At 35.4% G+C, this 23647-nt stretch overlaps 1 protein-coding gene across 4 annotated transcripts in view; it reads right to left on the reverse strand.

Moving 5' to 3' along the window:
- The window catches only part of POLQ (DNA polymerase theta), a 130723-nt gene that overhangs the window by 40897 nt on the left and 66179 nt on the right, over positions 1-23647 (reverse strand). For all 4 annotated transcript variants that reach the window (XM_081235101.1, XM_081235100.1, XM_081235102.1 and 1 more), the window contains exons 16-20: positions 14680-17789; positions 11585-11728; positions 10375-10571; positions 7388-7628; positions 893-1086 (exon numbers count right to left, since the gene is read on the reverse strand). In XM_081235101.1, the coding sequence (XP_081091227.1) occupies positions 893-1086; positions 7388-7628; positions 10375-10571; positions 11585-11728; positions 14680-17789 (3886 nt within the window). The remainder of the gene's footprint in view (positions 1-892; positions 1087-7387; positions 7629-10374; positions 10572-11584; positions 11729-14679; positions 17790-23647) is intronic.

The raw sequence follows: 23647 nt of genomic DNA on the forward strand, positions 1-23647 counted from the left end.
TTTATATAATATTTATACAACACTTACTATGAGATAGGCACTGTTCTAAGTGTTTTACATTTATTGCTTATTCCTCACAACTCTATGAGTATTACTAACATGAGGTATTTTACTGATGAAGAAACTGAGATATAGAGTTAATGAAGTGGTCCAAGGTCATGGAGTTAGTTAATAAATAGAGCAGGTAGCATTCAAACCAAAGAAGTGTGGATTTAAAGTCTATAATACTTACCAATATGCTACAATACTGAATCACATCTAGATAACAATAGAACTTCAAAGATATCAAGAGTAAGCACCCACCCTCTATCGGTAACTCCTCTAAAACAACCCAACCACCCTTTATGGAGTGTGGGGAGGGAAGAGAACAGCAACCTCTGGGGGGAAAAAAGAAAAAAAAGAGTAAACTATGTCAAAATTTATCTAAGATGATAAAGATATTAGTAGGTTTAAAAAAGCAGAGTGTCCCCAAAATCCCTTTTTCACTAACATCTAAGAAAAATATCTAATTTTGCAGTGAAGAAGGAGTTAGAGTTCATGAAATGACTAACTTCATGGAGAAACAACTACACTGTTATACAGCTACCACTATGGATCTCATTCACACAAAAAATATTTACTGGGTGCCCCTTCTGTTCCAGGCAAATCTCCTTATGGAACACACATTCTAGGATACTTCTTTACTACCTTCTTATTCATAAATATAGGTATAAACTTACAAAGGAGATGTTCGAATACTCTATCTCCAAAGTATTCTGGTTAACTGATTGTTTTATTTTACTGATCTTTGGTATTTAGGTAAACACATTTACGAAACACACACACACACACACACACATCATTTTTTGTTCTAAAAACGACTTTTCTAAATTTTTTATTCCCATCATACAACCTCAGCGATGTCATCTGAACTGGTGAAAGAAAAACTATGGCCAGCTAGTTGATAGGCCTGAGTCTCAATTGCATCCAGTTTGGCTTGCATTATGTGTTTCTGACTTTCACATTCTGCGGTACTAAAGCCGATTCCATTTAGTTCTAGCAAGGCCAAGCAGTACTGGGAGGGCATTTCCACTTTACAGAAGACATCTGGAAGAAAAAAAGAAAGCAAAAAACATTAATTCACCAGCTAAGTGACTAGATCAGCATGATTACCTAAACATACATAGAATTTTTCTGGGAGAATCAGAGATGCTACTAAGCTATCCTTCAAGATCCAGTCTCCTGAGCAGCATTCTCAAACCGTCAGTGAAAGGTATTAAAGTACTTTCCACTTTTCCACTTGAGTATTGGATTACTATCTGTGTCTATGCAGAGTAAAACAGGCAATCTTATGAACAGTCTGAATTATAAGAGATTGAATTTCTCCCAAGATGATGTTTCTGCTTCTACTCTTAGCAAGAACAAGGCAGCCAATCTTATTTGCTAAGCTGACTACAAAAGGTTAATTCACCAAAATAATTTCCAGTATTCCTGGTCCCATGGTATGCAGGCATGCACAAAGCTAAACATGAAGGTTTTATATTTTCCAATGCTCTAAGAGTAAAGAATAAGATTCCTGAAGTAAGAATCAGAGTATTTTTCTATCTGCTGATATTTCTCAACAGAATAGTCACTCTAAACCAGTTTTCCCAGTATGTTCTTTAGAATATTAGTTTCAAAAATACTCTATAAAAGGCTGGGATTGAGAGACATTGTATACTATGAGTTTCATCATTTATAAATTACTCTTAGATGTTCATGATGCCTGATAATATATTAAAGGCTCTGAGTAGAAATGAACAAAGACAACTATTTAATTTTGTTTTAACCAAAAGTCTGAAATCATTTGACCATAAAACCCTTTATCTGTATAATATTTATTAACATTGTGAAAAGTAAGTGTCCATAGAACACTCTGTGGGAAATGCTACCCTAAAATTATTAAGAAAAAATCCATAACAAAGATTTCTGCTCCAGTACTATGGGTCACTAGGACTCTGTGTAAACCTGGCGTGCCCTCCCCAGCTCCACATACACACAATCTTTTTTTTTTTTGGCTGTGTTGGGTCTTCGTTGCTGCACGCAGGCTTTCTCTAGTTGCAGCGAGCGGGGGCTACTCTTTGTTGTGGTGTGCGGGCTTCTCATTGTGTAGCACGGGCTCTAGGCACGCAGGCTTCAGTAGTTGTGGCATGCGGGCTCAGCAGTTGTGGCTCACGGGCTCTAGAGCACAGGCTCAGTAGTTGTGGCACACGAGCTTAGTTGCTCTGCGGCATGTGGGATCTTCCCAGGCCAGGGATCAAACCCATGTCCCCTGCATTGGCAGGCAGATTCTCAACCACTGCACCACCAGGGAAGCCCCCACACATTCTTTAAGGCACTCTTGGTCTCAATCAGCAGGCGAAATCCCAAAGGACACCTGTAACCACCCCCAAAAGCAAACAAGTGAGAGCTACTGGCCTCTAATAGTCAGAACATACTGGGCAGTCAGAGCCTGGCTTTGGAGATTTGGAACCAGAGCAGAAATTCATGGGATGTGGGACCAGAGAAATAAGGAACTAGGGTCAGAAAAAGAAGAGTCAAGAGTGGTAGGAAGCCAGCCTGGATTCATAGACAGTAGGAAGAAACAGGGTTGCAATGGGAATGGAGTCTTACTGCAAAAAGGTTGAGGGAATAATAGATTTTTGAAGTAGCAATAGGAGGAGAAGCTGATTCTCAGACTTCTGTTCTGAACCAAAACTCTCAAGAAAAGCTAATGTAGGCCTTGGATGCAGTTTAGTTTAACAACAAGCAGAAGCCAGAGCATAGCCTTTCTAGAGGAAGACTTCCCCCAAATAAGCCCTGCAGGGCTCTACTGATCAAATCTTGTATGATTTCACAAAGATTATAAAAAATATAAGATAGCAAAAAAGTATGAATTGGACTCAGCAGAAACAACAAATGACAGATTTAGATACCTAAGAATTGCAGGTATGGAATCATTAGAACAGAGCACAGCTACGAATAAGCTATATACAAAATCAAACAAGATGAACAGAAACAAAACAGCAGGAAAGTGTAAATATGTCAATAATCACAATGAATAGAAACACATCAATCATCATAATAAATTGCTAAATTTGTAAAAAAACAAAAACTGGTAGTTTGAAAAAGAAATAAGCTATACTTTATAAGACATCTAAAAAGTAAGGATCTAGAAGGTTTAAAGGGATAGAAAAAAGATATGAGGCAAGTATTAACCAAAAGAAAGTTGATGCTGCCATATTCATTCCAAAAAATAGATTAAGAGTAAAAATCATATTAGTGGAAAAGCTAGTCACAACATAATGATAGGTTTAATGCACCAGGAAAATACACCAATTTTAAACCTGTACGCACCTAATAAAGTAGTATCAAAACATATAAAATTAAAATTACCTGAACTACAGGGAAAATTAGATATAGAAGATTTAAACGACAACATTGAATTAACAGACATTTATAAAATTCTGCATCCAGAATTAGAATACATATTATTTTATATACACACAGAACATTTACACAATAGTTCAAGTTTTAGGTTACAAAACAATTCTCAAAAGACTTCAAAGAATGGGTATTACACAAACATGTTCTCTAGCTACAACACAATAAAGATTGAAGGTAATAATAAAAGTATGAAATAAAAGTTTCCAACTATTTGAGATTTAAAAACAATCTTCTTATAATTTATGAGTCTAAGAGGCACACCAGAAATTTTTAAATATTTAGGATAAAACAATGAAAACAATATATGTCAAAACTTGTAAGATATAACGAAAGTAGAACTTTGAGGAAAATTTATAGCCTTAAGTACTTAAATTAGAAAAGAAAAACATGATTTTAAAAGTAATGAGTTTAGTGTCAAACTTGAGAATTTAGAAAAAGGACTGCAAATAAAGTCAGGGGAACTAGAAGAAAAGAGATTACATAAATGTTCACAGAAATCAATGAAATAGAAAACAAAAACAACAGGAAAGATCAAAGGCAAAAGTTGGTTCTTTAAAAAGACAAAAATTGGATAAACTTCTAGTGAGATTAAACAATAATATTATAAAAGAAAAAGAGGACATAACAGATAAACCAGAGATATAAAAAATAATCAGCAATACCTTTAGATAAATTCTTAAAAATATAGATAGCTTACCAAAACATAATCAAAAGATATAACTGAATAATCTTACAGTTATTAAAGAAGTCAAGGTAGTAGTTAAAAATATTTCCATAAAGAGAGTTTACAGGCAAATTCTACCAAACTTTTAAAGAACACATCATTCCTATGATACATAAACTCCTCCAGAACAAAAAGAGGCTATATTCATCAACTCATTCCATGAAACTAGAGTAACTCTCTTACCAAAAACAAAGCACAAGAAAGAAAAATTACAGTCATTTTACAACGAATGACTTGGCAAAGTAGAGACAACATAATCAGCAAGATTTCTTTCACACTGCTGTTTAAAGAACAAACTTCATACAACCATTCTGGAAAACAATTTAACATAATCTTGTACAGTTGAATATTCCCATTTCCAAGATGGAGCAATTCTACATGCAAAAGAAATTCTTGCCTAGTGTAGCAGGAGACATGTAAATTTATAAGAATATTTATACAGAAACACCTGTTATAGCAGAACAAAAAACCAAAATAAAACAAAACTAGAAACAACCTGAGCATTCACCAAGAGGAAGATGGATAAATACATTTTGGCACACACACACACACACACATACACACACACACACAGTGATATATTACAGAGCAGTGAAAATCAATAAACTACACATACTTGCAATAATATGCAGGAATCTTACTAACATGATGCAGAGCAAGCAAAACAAGACATAGTGTGACAGATGTTTTATAAAGTTCAAAAACAAGCAAAGCCAAATAATACATGTTTGGACTTAGACATATATATGCTAAAATTTTTACTTAAAAATAAAATTTAAATAAGAAAATAAGGGAATAAAACTTGGGATGTACAAGGAAGGAGGAGCACAAAGGTAGACAAAAGTCTAAGTTATGAATGTGAGTTAACAGTTATCATTATATTATTAAAATAATGGTGAATAATAAGAGGACCATACATGGACCAATGATGATAGTGTTCATGAAAGAAAGATTATGACTAATCTAGAGCTACTAATTAGAATTTTTCTGGGATTATGACTTATGACTAATTAGAGCTACTAATTAACATCACTTATGACTAATATAAATCTGTGCAGCTGAGGTCCTTTGAAAAAGAGAGAAACCAACTCACTCCATTCCTAGAAAATCATCTCATCTATGTTCAAACTATCTAGAAAGGACCTAATTGATCAATGTGAAGAGGACAGGATACTTTGTCCTGGGTCAAATTAAGCAAAGACACATTGTGCTATTAGTATTAATTCATACCCAAACAAAAATCAGCTCTCTACGGGGAGAAAGTCAGCTAGAACACACCTCTCCAACAGGCAAGAAGATGAGAAAAGAAAAAGATGAAGATTCTGGAGGTCCATTAAAATTAACAAGCACATCCTGAAATAATTATTTTCAAATAAAATTTGATAGCTGTCCATATTCTCTCCAAAAACCTCCTTTATCTCAATGTACTTCAATTCTATGGATTCTGTAAACAAGAAATATTTAACACTGTACAAGAATGCATTTAACACCTCGTGGTCACCAACTTTTGAAAATCTGCAGGAAAAAAAGAAGCTTTCAAGACACATAGAAAGAAATTGTGAAAGTTAAAAATTACAAATCTAGAGGGTTTCTTGTACTTTTCTGGAAAGGAAAGTCAGTCTTCTTTTTTTTTATAGGTGAAAAACTGTCTTTAAATAGTGGAACCAGGGCTTCCCTGGTGGCGCAGTGGTTAAGAGTCCGCCTGCCGATGCAGGGGACACGGGTTCATGCCCCGATCCCGGAAGATCCCACATGCCGCGGAGCGGCTGGGCCCGCGAGCCATGGCCGCGGAGCCTGTGTGTCCGGAGCCTGTGCTCCGCAACGGGAGAGGCCACAGCAGTGAGAGGCCCGCGTACAGCAAAAAAAAAAAAAAAAAAAAAAAAAATAGTGGAACCATCCCCTCCCAATCAGACTGAAAACTTACAAATCTGATAATGGGCAACAAATATCTAAAAAGTTACAGACTAATTCATATCACCATCATCAAATGTCAGTGTCTAGAAACTATAAAGACTACCCTGGATGCCTATCCTAGGGGCAGACTAGTCAGACTAAGAAGGAATGAGCTATGTTCATTCAGCATTATTGTAAAGTAGCCTGAGGTATGTGTGCTGCATACTCCCACTCCTTGGCCTGCCTAGATTGGCTTAGAGAAGCTGTCTGAAATACTACAATGCCTGCTGAAGAGCTACTAATTAACATCACTTAAGCAAGTCTCCTGTGAGCAAATAAGTCAGTCTGGTCTTCTGTATTATTCTACCCCAGTGATGTTGGGGAGAACTTTATTACCAGCACAGGGGGTTTGTGCTAGCAGTAATAATCATCATCAAGGAACACAATAATGAGTGCCTGCTCTGTGGCAAACACTGCACTAAGTTCTCTGTCTCATTTAATACTTACAAAATTAGAACCAGACTTAGAGAGTTAACATAGCTTGCCCAAGGTCCCTCACAAATAAATAATACAGATTCAAGCCCTGGTCTCTGTGAATTCATCAGTCTGCTGTTTCTAGTATTTATTAATCAACCAGTAAATCCATGGTTTATATCTCCTCACAATGAAGCCAACTTTGTTCCACTTTGTCATTTTCACCATAAACATATATTATACTCTCCAAAGTCAAGGTACTCAATCTGGGCCAGCAGCCTGCACAATAAATCCACACTATTTGTCACAAGGGAAAAAAAAGATTCACATAAACACCCTTGGCTGAAAAAAATAACTGTTAATAGCTCTAAAAAGAAAACAGTTCATTTTTTTAAATCCATAAAAGATATATTCTAAGTGCGAAAAAAAACCATGTGATAACATTCAAATATAAAATTAGGAATAAATGAAGAAGATGCCACTAATTCACCCTATTACAGTAGAGCCAAAGTTCAGCAAACTATGCCCAAACTAGGGCCAGATGCCTGTTTTTGTAAATAAAGATTTACTGGAACACTCATTTTCATATTGTCTATAGCTGCTTTCGTGCTGTGATGGCAGAGTTAAATATTTGTGATTGAGACTGTCTAGGTTGCAAAACCAAAAATATTCATCATCTGGCCTTTTACAGAAAAAAATTTGTTTTTTCTGTAAAACAAATTTCTGCCCTAGACAATCAAAAGAAAGGGTCTGCATAAAAAGTATAATTTATCTACCTGTGATAAAGTGGCTAAATACATAACTATCCCCAGTCTTATAACATCATAAAAATGCCAGGAACTGTGTTTTTACCTTGAAGGTTTTCCTTCTTCAACAAAGAATTAAGTTGACTCATAGAGCTGAAGATGAGAATGGACTCTACAGATGCTCTGTATCGCCCAGAATGCTCAGCGGTGACATTCAGCCCTAGGCTTTGAGTTCCTTGGCCAGTCTCTATCTCTTCCAGGAGTGGAAGCTCATGAGGAAGAAAACGGGAAACTATGCCATGAAGAGTCGGCTCCTTGGAATCTGGATCTAGTAACCAGCATGCCACCTGAATGGGATAACAATCAGAATATTTTCTTGATTTTTCAAAGATATTTCTGTACCCTTAAATTAAAAAGGGAAAAAAGAAAGCTCATTTCTAATCTCACTTGTTTTCACTTAATACTTATTCAGTGGTCTTCCCAGGAGAGGAGAAGGAAAGGATAATTGTACCAGGATAAGGAAAGGAAAATTGGTACAAAAAATAACTCATTTTTTACCAATAAGAGCGGTGGCCTTCAAAGAAGGAAAATTTATACTTTTCCACTACTGCAATGCTCCTGCTGACCTGCTTCAGAAGTAGGCTTGAAAACCAAGTGTCTTTCAGCTAACAAAAGTCATGTTTCTGAAAATGCAGCTGGATTCTTCTCCACTAAGGATAATTTTGGCTTTCTTACTACTATAATAAAGATGGGCCTATATAGTTTTAGGTTTATTTAATTAAAAAAATTTTTTATTGTGATAAAAGTCACATAATATAAAACATACTATTTTAAGCATATTTAATTGTACAGTTGAGTGGCTTATTCAATATTGGAAGAAGTGAGACATAAATATTTCACCATTACAAGTTCATATCCAGTGTTTTAGAATGCCTACAGAATTTCTCTCAAGGATGAGGACTTGTCACCATGACCATCCAACTAGTGATTTGACTGGTACTGTTAGCTTCCCTATGAGACTAGAAGACCTGTATTTTCTAATACTTGATTCTAGCAGAGTGAAATTGGATTTAGAATAAGGAAATCTAAGCCTTGTTCATAATTTCAATAATTACTAAATGACTCGGTTACTTCTTTTATAGGTCTAGAATGTAGTTTTACGGGGCGGGGAGGGGCGATCTTGTAAATTATAATAAGAAATATAAACTGGGTCTTCCCAACAGAGATAAAGGTGTCTTTAGTTATGCTAATGCAGTGACTTTGAGTGCCCCTAGGTCACCTAGGAATGGCGGCTGGTTGCCACCAGTAATCAACCCTGTGATAGGAGGGCTGGAACTTTCAGTTCCACCCCCTCAACTCCTGGGAAGGGGAAGGGGCCAGAGGATAATTGATCACCAATGGCCAATGGTTTGATCAATTATGCCTATGTAATGAAGCCTCCATAAAACCCCAAAAGGACAGGGTTCAGAGAGCTTCTGGGTTGGTAACCACATGAAGATGCAGGGAGAGTGGCAAGCCTAGAAAGAACAGAAGTTCCACGCCTCTTCTTACAAACTTCACCCTATGTATCTCTTCATCTGGCTGTTGACTTGTATCCTTTAATATCCTTTGTAATAAGCCAGTAATCTAGTGAGTAAACTGGTTTCCTGAGTTCTGTTAGCTGCTCTAGTAAATTAATCAAACTCAAGGAGGGGGTTGTGGGAATCTGATTTATTTATAGCTGGTTGACCAGAAGCACAGGTAATGAGCTGGGCTTGCAACTGGTGTTTGAAGTTGGGGGCTTGTGGGACTGAGACCTTAACCTATGGGATTTGATGCTCATTCCAGGTAGATAGTAACAGAACTGAGCTGAATTGTAGGACACCCAGCTGGTACCCAGAGAACTGCTGGAGATACAGCGAAACCCCCTTCCCCCCACCATTAGAAATTGGTGATCAGAACCCTTTTAGGGGTGTTGAATAAGTCTGATGTAAAAGTTGGCAAACGTCTCTTATAAAAGTGAAATTTTATAAATTAATAGCTTCTCTTCTTACACCAAAAATGTTATGATTAACAAAACCAAGTATGGAATATTTCAAATAGTTTATGCCAAAGGTGCTATATAAATCTGGGATACTACTACAGTTTTAATAAGCTCACATTACCCATATTCTCATTTTGGGCTCTGGAACATCAAAATTAGGTGATAACCTTTTATATCCAGTAAAGCTCAGTTTAGAAACTGTATGAAATTTATCACATATAAACCAAGGCTGGTTTGAAGTATAGGAAAGAATAGTATCATTAGTTTACCTGATACTGCCTTCAAAAATCTTTGCCAAAAAAGCTAAAGAAACTAAAATATTATCCTATTATCATTGATTATATTGATAATAACAACCAATTAGTATCATATCTCAACTCAAAATTAATATTCCACACACCTCATGTATCCAGTCTCAACAGGAGGGAAAAAAACGATATCCCTTTTCAGGGCTATGATCCTGTAAATAAATGTCTTCTGAAAGTGCATTATACTGTCAAGTGTATATTACAACAACATAAGTTACTCTTTCCTTAATAACTCAGAGTCATCATTATGAAGAGTGTATCATAGTTTGCTATTATATGGAAAAGTTCTCAGGGGCTAGTAAGGTCATTTGTCCCTATGCTAATGGCCTCTAACTACTATGCTTTGTGATCTCTTATATCTATATGCTTTTGCTATTTTCTGCCTCTATCCTCATGGATACTTGAAACACCCTGCTATCATATATCTAAATCTGACAGTTCTCCTTTCATTTCTAATTTACTGTGAGACAGAAAATTTAGAACTTATGACCAAAATGAAAATTGTTTAAGTCTCTGAAGAAAGATGTGAATTTTAGTGCTTGGAATGTGTCACATCTCTGGTTTTATCTACACAGAGGCATTTGGTACATAATAATCTGTTCTGGGTGGATGAAGTTATTGGACAAAGGAGTGACTACTCTAAAATACTTAAGCTGTATTGTTGAAGCTAAATAAATACCAAGTCATTTAAGAATTAACCCTAAACATTAAAATTAAATATTTTTTGAAGTATGTAAAATTCTTTTAGATAAGACAGGGAACCTTAGGATCTTCATAACTTTGTTCCAGGGAGATGCCACAAGACAGAAGAAGAATTTTATAGCTCTGGATGAAGTCATAGATGATAACAGAACGTTCTTTATCAGATTCCTTTTGAAAGCAAGATTGAAGGTGCCGCATTCTGTCTTTCACAGTCAGGCTTGGATCCAGAGAAGGTGGGGCCAAACTGGCACTAATTTCTTAAAAAAAAAAAAAAAAAAAAAAAAGTCTTAAGGCAAAAAGTACATGCATTCATTTGAAACAGCAATCTTTAGTGCCAAGACTGAAAAAGACTCAAAAGCCTCAGTTTAGTTCAGCAAGACCTTATCCAGGTCATGTTGGCTATATAGATGAAGTGCTCTGTAATCTAAAAATTAAGGGTTGGGCTAGGTGATTTATAATGCTCTATTTAATCAGGTGGGAGAAAATTCTAAACATTAAGATTCCTAAAAATAAATTTACACTTCTCAGAATGTGGAATTTAAGAGAGAAAAGTTATTTTGAAATGAATTTTAAAGGAACTCATTTCAGAGGGAATTTTAGTATGAATGTATAAAATTACATCTAAAATAAAAGAAGTTCAAGTAATTACTTATACTAAGATGTTTTCCTACGAAACAACTGAAAATATTTCATGCTTACTCAGAACAGACATTACACGGCATCTTTTAAAATGTTTCCTTATTAATTTTGCTTCTGTCTAAAACCAAACAATCAACTAGGTATCCAACAGCCATAATCAGATCACAATTTATACCTAGGTCCTATTCTTTTAATTCCAAGACTTCTCCAAAGGCTGTGTGATTCAAGTACTGTAGATGTCTAGCTCATCACTGCCTCTAAATGAGTTCCAGATACAGTCGATAGGAGGATAAAAGCCTGGAAAGAAACTGCCATGATCCAGTCTTCAGAATCAAATCCTCAAGGTGGCCAGTGAGTCCTTAAGGATCCACTACCCCGAAGAAGAAAACACAGTATTAACAGCCACATGTGACAAGCAGAAGAGAGTAAGGGAGTGGCTTCTTAAAACGTCATTCTAGTTAATATATGAAATAATGTACACAATAGCTACTATTTTTTAAAGGTTTTTTTTTAATCCTAAAAGATAAATTCTAGATAAATATCAGGAAACTATTCTCAACAAACAAGTCACTATCCTCATAGAGGTTACAGTAAAATTATATGGTAACTTAACCAAATAGTGATTACTTACCAGAATGCTTTTGTTCCTTCTGCAATGAAAAATAGTAAGCATCTCTTCCACCCCAGCATACTGCCAGTCCAACCACCAAGATGCCATCAGAGCCTTTAACAGGAATTCCATCATCTCCAATAGGGCTTTCCTGAGAGGAACTAACTACATAAAACCAAAGTGAAATAGTTAAAAATCTCTAAAAATGAAACCACTAAATTGAATACTAAAAAAAAATGATATAATAAAAAATTATTTGATAAGCAAATTTTTCAGATCCCTCCAATATGCATTATGTGGAGAGTCATTTTTAGGTATAAGATCTTCCTAGGCTTCCCACCATTTAAGATAACTGTCACTATGAAAAATCTACCAAAGATTTCCTAAAAGAGATCTGTAATAATGATTAAGATAGTTTAAAATTAACTTTTTAAAGTTTTCCAGAAGCTGCATTTTGAATTTCTATAACTCAAAAATAAAGACCACTTGCACACTACAAAAATTTTGTAGCAAATTTAGCAATTCTTAACACTTAGAAACTCCAGAAAAATCAAAAGTCTTACTTCTTAGTGAAGAATTAGGTATGATTTTGTATTTGAGTCAATATTTTTCCTAAAATAATACACCTTTCAATTTCACAAAGACATAGGTCAAAAACTAATCCATCTTATTTACAATTATATCCCCAATACCTGGAAAATAACTGTCACATATTTGTTAAATTTAAGTGAATGTTTTTATCCCTCTAACCTCTAGCACAGAAAATGTACTCAGTTTTATGTTTGTTGAATGAAAAATGGAAAGAGCTAGTCAACATGAAAGTAGATAAAACTTGTCATTAACACATATGCTTCCTGAATTGAAGATCAAACAAATATTCAGAACTTTATGAACAAACTCATTCATAAATATAAAGATTTAAGAAATTTGATCAAATCTTTGATTTCCACAACAGGTTGTCAAGCTGACTACAGCTCTCCCCCATAATACTGAATCATTACTTCCATGAAATAAGACAGGAATACATGGCATTATTTAACCAAAAGTTTCAATTCTCGGGGCTTCCCTGGTGGCGCAGTGGTTGAGAGTCTGCCTGCCAATGCAGGGGACACGGGTTCGAGCCCTGGTCTGGGAAGATCCCACATGCCGCGGAGCAAATGGGCCCGTGAGCCACAACTACTGAGCCTGCGCGTCTGGAGCCTGTGCTCCGCAGCAAGAGAGGCCGCGATAGTGAGAGGCCTGCGCACCGCAATGAAGAGTGGCCCCCGCTTGCCGCAACTAGAGAAAGCCCTCGCACAGAAATGAAGACCCAACACAGCTAAAAATAAATAAATAAATAAATTTTAAAAAAAAAAGAAGTTTCAATTCTCTGAAAACCTGAAAGAGTTCTATGAGGCTTTCATGACTATCAGTAGAGGTACAAGTTCTACTTGAGATAAGTCTTGGAAAACATAGCTAATATACACTGTGAAAAATATAGTGCCTATTTGCTATGTACTTCTGTTATTACATAAGTGAATATGGATATTACAGTTTAAGAGAAAATAATTCATGAGCAATGATTAATAAAAACCATCAAGTCTGCCATTGGCAACATCATGGATGGACCTAAGTGAAATAAGTCAGACAGAAAGACAAATACTGTATATTATCATTTATAGGTGGAACCTAAGAATTAAAGACGAATGAATATAACAAAAGACAAACAGACACAGATATAGAGAACAAACCAGTGGTTACCAGTGGGGAGAGGAGTGGGGAGGGGAAAGATATCAGTAGGGGATTAAGAGGTACAACCTACTATGTGTAAAATAAATCAGCTACAAGAATATATTGTACAGCAAAGGGAAATATAGCCATTATTTTACAATAACATTACATGGAGTATAATCTATAAAAATACTGAATCACTATGTTGTATACCTGAAACTAATTTAATATTGTAAATCAGCTATATTTTAATTAATTAAATTCAAACCATGTCACACCATTAAGGTACCATAAAAAAAGTCTGATCCATTTTCAAAATATACATCTTAAATTTTACAAAATTATATTCTAACTAATATACATATTATATAATATATGCATATTATGATTATATATATATGTATATATATGATTTCTTTCTTAGAGAAATGCTGTGTTTAATGGTAAGCTTGGCACACTCTAACACCAGGCATGACCAGGAGCTAAAGCAGCAGGGGTGTACAGGAAACCTCCAGAGACTCACAAAGTAAAGAGGATGAGGAAGATAACCAAACAGAAGGGCCCTATGGCCTCAGACAAGGCAGAGCCCAGAATGGCATAGAAGAGGTGTTGTTTGAGAGACAGATTCCTGGCACACCCAAGCATCAATCTGTCAAACACTGTTCTAATGCTGGCCCCTGAAACAGCCATACCAACTGTGGTGTCCCCACCAGCAATAAGCTTGGCTGCTGGGTCAATGTCCTGGGAGACAACACTGGTATGGAACTCCTGTGTGGAGCCGCTATAGAAAGGCTGTTTAGATGGGATTTCTGGCCTGCTTGGAAGGAGGCAGACACAGGCCTGACTAAACCCCAGGCACAACAATGGATCAGAGACAGAGGAACGAACAGTGTCCTAGTGGTCTGCACGTTTTCAGTCTACCAGCTTGAGCTCTTGGCCTCACTGCTCAGCTCTCCTGCCCATGTGTCCAGAGGTCCCCCATCTCTTATACCAGAGGGTAACTATTTTTAATCTAGTTGTGCTGAACAATAAGGCTGTTCCACATGTAAACCCACATAGGAGAAACTTATTAAACTTTTTTTTTTTTTTTTTTTTTGTGGTACACAGGCCTCTCACTGTTGTGGCCTCTCCCATTGCAGAGCACAGGCTCCAGACGCGCAGGCTCAGCGGCCATGGCTCACAGGCCTAGCCGCTCCACAGCATGTGGGATCTTCCCGGACCGGGCACGAACCCGTGTCCCCTGCATCAGCAGGTGGACTCTCAACCACTGAGCCACCAGGGAAGCCTGAAACTTACTAAACTTTGAACACATTTATTACATTTAATATCCAATACTGAAAAGTCTCAGTCCCATCTCAGTCCACTATTTTACATACAAATGTAAAAGATTTTTTAAAAAATCTTACCTTGCTTAAACCTACCACCAATAGTAGCACTTTTAGAAGATGTCAAATTACTGATCTTTTCACAAGCCAATGAGATGGAAAATCGAGTTTTGTTTTGCCACTCCTTCATGAATGTTTGAAAGAGAATTTGGTCACTCGCTACGTCAATTATGGCCAAACTTTCTGGACTGCATGAGGCTAGAGTTAACTGCAATCCATCCTGTGATAAATGCGGTGAAAAGCTTGTGTCTCTAATAGGACTGTCATCTTTGAAACCATTTCTAGTCTCTGGACTTAAATCGCAGTTTTTATTATCTGAAGGTGAGCCAAATGAATAACTTTCACCAAGTTGTAAACCACCACCAATTTTCTTAAGTTTTACAGAAGATGTTCCAAGAAAACTTGGAAATGACAACTTAGAAGCAGATGGTATAGGAGGAATGAGTCCATTATCATCAACTATACAGTTTTCTTTACAAGGCAAGAGGGAGGAGGTTTCACCATGAAGGACATTGTTCTCTAGTGCGTCAATATTGCCTTTTACCACAATATTAGGGGAAAATGGAATTCCTTGCACTTGATTTGTCTCCAAATTTGAAATCATTTCTTGTTTGTCATTTACCTCTGTATTTTTTCCTTTCAAACTGAGAAAGTCTGTAATGGTTAATTTTAGCTTTTCATCTTCTAGAGGACTGGACACATTATCTAAAATCCTTTGCAGTCCTGGACTTAGATCAAATGATGCCCCTGACCATATGAATGAATTATCTTGCCGTGTCCCAGTTAATTTGGATTTCTGAGACCTTTTATCTTTATCTCCTCCAATTACTTCTCTTTGGGAATAATCATTACCCACAATCACTGGATCACTCAGTTCTAATACTCTAAGACATCCTGCAGCATTATGTTTCTCTTGGACAGGAAATACATCTACATTATCCAAAGCTTCAACCATGTGAGCAGAATCCATTTCTGAAAATACAGTAGACTCATCACTGAAACAAGACAATGGCTGCTGATTATCTTGATTCTCATTCACATCTGATTTTTTAATTGGGCCCTCTGGTTGTAGACACAGAGAATCAGCAAAATGGACTGAAGTTATTTCAGAAGGAAGGCATTCTTTTGCTTGTACATCAGGTGGTTGTTCTTCTATGAGGTACTCTTCACTGAAACTGTCAAACAGTAAACTACCACTCAAATTCAAACTTGTTTCAGGAACTGGCAGATATTCTACTTCTATATCAGTAGGAGTTCTCATTTTAGGAACCAGAGGTATAACTGGTTTCATAGCTTCTTGTGTTTGATAACCTTGAAGAAAACTATTTAATTGGGAGTCAGTAACAGAAAGTTCATTGCCTTTAAAACATGGGTCATTTTCCCCTATTAATATTGGAGAATAAAAAATTGGGCTTTCTGGAGTCAGGTTATCAACCCCATGTGAATCAGTGCTTTGTTTCATAGCATCTACAGTCTTAAGTTTCAAATGATTTGTCATTCCTGGTGAATGTTGTTCACCTGGAAAAGTAATGTGAATCTCTTTCTGAAAGGAGCTTACTGAGCTCTGTTTGTCTAGGCTCTTCTGCATCATTCCTGTTGCCAAGCTGGTATCCTTTGCTCCTTCTTGCTTGGCATTTTCAGGTGCTATCTGTTGAATTATTTTCTCTGACTGAGTATCCAGGTAGAAACTGTCTTCAAAATCACAGAGATCTAAACCTAAGTCAGAAACATGATTATTTTTAGTTCTGTCTGCTGCATAAGCATCTGTTTTTACTTGTACTCTAAGGGTATTTAGAATATTCTCATGCTGGCCTCCTGATTTACCAAATGCTCCACTTAGTAGATGTACTCCACTGGGTATCTCAGTGCTGCTTATGTTTTCTCCTGATACCTGAAGATTACTTGATTTATTTTCCTCAGGATTAAACTTTGTACTTTCACATTTCATAACAACATTTGAGTCCCTATTCATATAACTGCTGTCTGTCTCATAGGGCATTTGTCTTGCTATTGGTTTTTTCAGTTTGGTGTAAGTATTTGTCTGTTTATCAAACTGCTTTTCCAGGCACTGGTTAATTGGATGGGTGTCATGGTGTTTCACATTAACATGCTGGTTTTTTGAATCATTTTGTATCAGCGCTTCATTTTTTTTTTCTGATTCAACAGCTAATCCTCTTCCATTTTCACTAACCACACTAGTGGCTTGATGAGTCACATTTTTCTTCTGGGATTCTGTGATAAAATATTCCACAAGAACATCATTAGATATTTTATTGTTCGTTGAACAACTTTGCTCTGTTTGTGATGGGAATGATACTTTGCTATATCTTCCCTCAGCACAGAAAGATATGTTTTTAGCAAATGGCTCTGGACTTCTAAATTCCATATTCTTCTCATCTGAAGTAAATGACTCTTCACAATGAATAGGATTAGACAGAGTCTGTTCTTGTAAATTGATTCTACACATCCTAGTGTCTTTCACAGGGCTACTGTCTCTAGATTCTTTTAGATGCTTACTATGTTTCCAAGATTGAGAGGTTGTACTCATCTCTTCTGAACTGAAATTCAAAGCTTCTTTTTTTGTTTTCTCAGACGAGAGAGTCTGAACAACTTTCGTAGTGCTTGCTTTCCCCTCATTCAGAGAGGTTCCTAGCTTTTCTTTATTTATACTCAAAGAAGCCCGTTTTTTTGTTCTGGAAATGGAATGCACCTGACGTTCTTGATGCCCATCCTGAAATTTATAATAAAAGGAATCTGTATGCTCTCTACTTTTATCTAAATCTTGCACTGTATTTGGTAAATGAGTAACAGAAGAATCATTAAATATTGTGTTACATTTTTTCTTTGATGTTAATCTTTTATAAGAACTCTTAGTTTGGGGTATAAATTTGTGTTCTTTTACTTCTGATTCACTGCAGGTCAATGAGTGTGTATCAGAATTTAAAAGGGAATATGGACTCCACTGCACTCCCATTTCAACTAAGTCCTGCTGCAGAATCATTCTGGCTTCTTCTACTATAAGAGTTGCCGCTTCCCTTTCAGTTAAATCTTTTCTGCCAGTCACCCAAATAGTTCGCATATTCCGACGCTCTTCAACTGCTTCCTCTTCCTCATCCACTGCCTTTCGGGTACTATACAAGAGGTAGAAAATGAAATAAATTAATGCATTGATTCATTCATTAATACAAGTATTTATTAAGCATCAATCTGAGCTTTTCTAGGAACTGAAGAAATAGCACTGAACAAGAGGGAAATGTATCTACTCTCATAGAGCTTACATTATAGTTGGGGAAATCAGAAAGTAAACTAATGTTAAAATGCATTCTGTGTCAACTGGTGATAGATAAGAGCTGTGTAAAAAATTGAAGCACAGTTGTGACCACCTAGAGGGGTGGGAAAGGGAGGATGGGAGGGAGATGCAGGAGGGAGGAGATATGGGGATATATGTATATGTATACCTGATTCACTTTGTTATAAAGCAGAAATTAACACACCATTGTAAAGCAATTATACTCCAACAAAGATGTTAAAAAAAAAATGAAGTACCAGAAAGGGATAGGTGGTTCTGCAATTTTTAAACAGCATCGTTAGGGAAGGCCTCACTAAGACAGAGTCTTTAAATGGAAACCTGGAGTTTACTGATTGACAGAACTTGAAAGACAGTTCAGAGTAACTACAAGAGCTTCAAAATGCAGAGAGAAAGTTCAGAATTGAGAGATCCAGAGAAGGAGAACCCCATATTTTTCATACAAATTCTGCCCAAGTATCTGGCTGACCTCAAAACTATGCAAGTGTGGAGAGACTCCAAGCAGTTAGGTGAAAGTCTAAACAACTGAACAGAGATTTGAGCTATTGCCTACAACAGGAAAAGTTTGAGCTTAGCCAAGCTGACTGAGAAAATATCAGTGCTCTTCATAGTAAAATAACAGATTCTACACCCTAAAAGGTCAAACATACGTACCTGAAGTACCATGAAGAGAAGATAAACAGGATGAGGCATAAAAATTATGGAAGCTGGGAAACTTCTGTTTCCAACCAAGATAAAATAACAGGGACCAATTTAGCCTCTCACCCAAAACAACTAAAAACTGAGGTTAGGTCATAAAACACATTGCAGTTTCCATTTTGCTCTCTTTTGGGTCACTCACTCTGGGGGAAGCCAACCATCAAGGCAAAAGGGTCTCAAGCAGCTCTATGGAGAAGTTCATGTAAAGAAATGAACACCAACCTGCCAGCATGTGTGTGAGGCATCTTAAAAGCAGATCTAAGTCAGCCCTTCAGATGACTACAGTTCTGGCCAACAACTTAACTACAACCTCCTGAGGAGCTCAAACCAGAACTACAAGGAAAGGTACTCCCAAATTCATGACTTGCAGAAACTTTGAGTTAATATATATTTACTAGTTGCTTTTAAGACACTAAGTTCTTAAGTAATTTCTTCCATAGCAAGAGTTAACTAAAATGCCTAGTGAAACTATTGAACTTCAAAGATATAGAAAATAAATCTCGGGACTTCCTTGGTGGCGCAGTGGTTAAGAATCTACCTGCCAATGCAGGGGACACGGGTTCAAGCCCCGGTCTGGGAAGGTCTCACATGTCATGGAGCAACTAAGCCCGTGCACCACAACTACTGAGCCTGTGCTCTAGAGCCCGCAAGCCACAACTACTGAGCCCACGTGCCACAACTACTGAAGCCCACACGCCCTAGAGCCTGTACTCCGCAACAAGTGAAGCCACTGCAATGAGCAGCCCATGCACCCCAATGAAGAGTAGCCCTTGCTCACCACAACTAGAGAAAGCCCACACACAGCAACGAAGACCCAACACAGCCAAAAATAAATAAATAAACAAATAAATGTTAAAAAAAAAAAAACAGAAAAGAAAAGAACTCTCAAGGCCTACATATTTGGAAGGGCAAAAGAAACACACTCCCATAAGAATTCTTGAAAACAGCATACAAAGCAAAGAAACAACATTTTCAAAAAACTCAATAAAAGAAAGTATAGACCAAGAATTTCTATCCAGCCAAGGTGTGCTTCAAATATTAAGGTTATGGAAAAACTGTCTGAAACATACAAGAACTTGAAGAATTCTATATTATATAAGCCCTCCTCAAGGAACCTAAAGCTACTAGAGGATAAGTTTCATCCACTCAAGAGAGGAAGTAATACTTCAGCAATAAGAACGATGGTAAGAATCTGAATAACTAAAAATGTAGATTATATTAGTTTTCCATCCCTACCCCCCACAAGGGTGGAGGCAAAGGTGGAAAATTAATGTATGCAAGTTTTATATTGAGATAAAGTAGAAATAATGCACTTTGAAAAAGGGAGAGGGAAAAAGAAAGTTAAAGTAAGCTCTATGTCAGTGACTGTTGTTCTGGCAATAGGTAGGAATTACAGGATACAATTAAAATCTTGACAAACCAGATAATAAAAAGTACAAAATCACCCATTAAAACAAAAATATACACCTTTCTAAATTTAAAAATAAAATACCGAAGAATACCCTTGGGTGGAGAAAGAAACAGCAAATATCACATAATACAAATAATTATAAAATAATTTGAGAGAATTGAAACCAAACATGTTATTCATATTGATAAATGTGAATGGGATTAAATCATCTATTAAAAAGATCTTCAATTTGTTTCAGAAAGCAAAACCAACTACAACTCAGTGTGGTACAAAAAAGCATATCTAAAACAAAGTAATTCAAAAAGGCTAAAAATAAAGGGATGGGTAAAGGAATTCCCAGGCAAAGAGAAACAAGAAGAAAGCAGTGAGGGATATTCCAAGAAGGGTATAATTTAATGCTCAAAACCAAAAGCACAACAAAGATAACTATCAATCAGTCATATTTACTATGAACATTTACACTCTAAATAACAAGTAACCACATTTGTGAAGCAAACACTATAAGAGATACAAGGAGACAAAGAGAGAAGTGTACTAACAATTAGTAGACTTTAATAAACCATTCTTATTAAAAGACAGATGAAGTACTGGAAGGGGGGAATAAATAGGAATGAATAAGACTTAATTAACATAATCAAAAAGGTAGATTTTTTGAAAATATCTCATTTTACTTTTATAATAGAGAATACAACTATCTAGTTTGTATTGATCATATATTAGGAAACAAAGAAATTGTCAGTGAATTCCATAAAGTAGAAATGTTATAAACAACATGCTTATATTGCAATGCAATAAAACTAAAAATTATTAACAACAGCAACAAAAAAGAACTTCTACCCAGGCAAAAAAGGGAAAACATGCAAATCCATCATAATTCCTAAAAAAATATAATGAAAGCCCTAAATATCAGAATCTACAGTTACATTTAAAATAAGAGACCACAGGAAAATTCACAGTACTAAATTCATAGTATTAAAATAAAAACACACAGTATTTTATTAATAAAAATATGAATGTCAACAAATTAAACTCCTAGTTCAACAAAAAGAACTAGAAAAAGTATGACAAAGTAAAACAAAAGAAAGCAGTAGGAAGTAGTAATAAAATTCAAAAAATAGGATTTAATGAGGTAGATTTTTTTAATAGACCTAACTAGTAAAACAAAATACTTGATTTTTAAAAATTTACAAAATAGACCACTAGTTAATCTGATCAAGAAGAAAACAAAAAGTAGAAATTTACAAAATAATAAATCAAAAAAAGAGGCATAGCCAATGAAATAGAAGAAATATTTAAAATTCCTAACAGACTAATTTACAGATCGTTATGAAAATATATTTGAAAATCCAGATGAAATAGATAATTTCGTTGGGAAAGAAAGGCTACCAAAATTGGCTCCACTAGACATAGAAAGCTTAAAGAGATTAAGTTCCAAAAAAATAAAATAGAGAAGGTGATCAGAGAATTAACCCCATAAAAAGGCACCATCCAAGACTGTTTCATAGGGTAATCATATCAAACCTTTAACCAGTCCCAAAGTACTGAAAATAAGGGAAAATCTTCCTTTTTGTTTTTCATGAGAAAGTCTGGTATCAAAACTTGAGTAAAGATAGTGCAAAACACACATATAAACATACATACAAAAACTGTACACTAATATTATTTATGGATAATAATGCAAAAGTATACTATATTAAATGTTAGCAGATAGAATCCAACATCATGTAAAAAAATAATATAACACGACCAAGTGAAATTTATTCTGGAACATAAAACTGATTCAATAGTAGGAAATCTATTCATATAACATGCTAAGAGATGTAAAGGGGGAGAAACCTATGACTATCTCCATAGATACTGAAAAAGCCTTTAACAAAATTTAATACCCATTCCTGATAAAAAATATTCGAGAAAATTGCAATTAATGGACATTTTCTTAAAATGATTACACACACACACACACACACACACACACACACCATATTCCTGAAGTCAGTATCTTACTAGGGTAGCAGAGGCATTTCCACTAGAATCACAAACAAAGCAAAAATGTCCACTATCTCTATTACTACTGTCTACTACCACTACCTATTAGAGCTATTAGCTAATTCAATTAGACCAAATAAATCAGTTAGATGCACAAGAATTGTTAGGGAAACAGTAAAATAACTCTGTTTGCAAATGATATGACAATATACCTGGAAAATCCTTGAGAATCAATGATAAAAGTAATTTAAACAAAAGTATTCAGAAAATAGCACGATAAAAAAATATAAAACTCAATAGCCTTTACATATTCAAATAATAACCATGTAGAAGACAGAAGAGAGCCACTAACTAAAAACAGGATAATGATTAAACAAGAATAAATTTAACAAGAAGTGTACAAAATTTGTATGAGGAAAACTAAAACTCCTGAAAACCTGTATGAGGAAAATATTTTAAAACTCCTGAAAAATCAAAAAGACTAGATCCAATGCAAAGATATTACCTATCCTTGGGTAGGTTCACTCAACATTATAAAGATTTCAGCTCTATTAAATTTCAATCGAATTCTAATACAATATCAAAAAGCACTTTAAGTTTCATATGGGCAAACATGCAAGAATAGCCAAGAAAATACTGAAAAACCGTAAGGTAGAATTTACCCTACTAGACATTAAAACACACTATAAAGCCCTTATAATTAAAAGCATGGTACTGGCTCATTAACTGACAGAAAGAATAGCAAATAGAATAGAAAGTCCAGAAATAGACTTAATTACATATGGATATTTAATATATGATGGTGGCATCTCAAATCACTGGGACAAAGATAAACTTTTTTATAAATGGGAACCATTGAGAAATAAAACTGGATCCAGACTTAACACCATACACAAAATTAAATTCTAAATGCATCAGGCATCCAAATGCAAACTTACAAATACTAGAAGAAAACGTGTGAATTCCTCTTTAATCTCAATATACGAAAAACTTTTCTAACTATGACAATTTAGAAGCAAAAAAAAAAAAAAGATTGCTAAAAAATAAATGAAAAGAAAAATAAAAATTCTGCATGGTGAAAACAATGCAATAAAGTCAAAAGACAATTGATAAGTTTTTGAGAAAAATATATGAAATACACATGTGAAACAAATGGCTAAGAACCCTAATCAGTTTTAAAAAGAAAAGATTCTAAGACTCTTTAAAAAGGAGAGGGTAAAAACCAAAACCTAGTAGAAACATAAGGAAAAGACATAACCAGATAATTTACAAAGATATATTTCTTTAAAGAATCCTGAAAATAAGAAAAAATATTCATCATCATGCACATTTAGAGAAATGCAGGTTAAAACCATACTGAGATACAACTTCTCATCTATCCGACTAGTAAAACTGAAAACCTTTTTGTCAAAGGGAAAAACCAGAGGCTCCAAATGGCATCACTTGTGCTAAAGCCCATGATACCAAGCCTAGATTTAAAACATAACCTAAATACAATTTAAAACTTCATCAGAAGTGTAATCTTTTTTTTTTGAAATATAGTTGATCTACAATAAGAGCTGTATTTTTTTTTTTTTTTTTAGTTT

Source organism: Mesoplodon bidens (assembly GCF_964165515.1).
Source record: "Mesoplodon bidens genome assembly, chromosome: 5".
Taxonomy (NCBI): Eukaryota; Metazoa; Chordata; class Mammalia; order Artiodactyla; family Ziphiidae; genus Mesoplodon; species Mesoplodon bidens.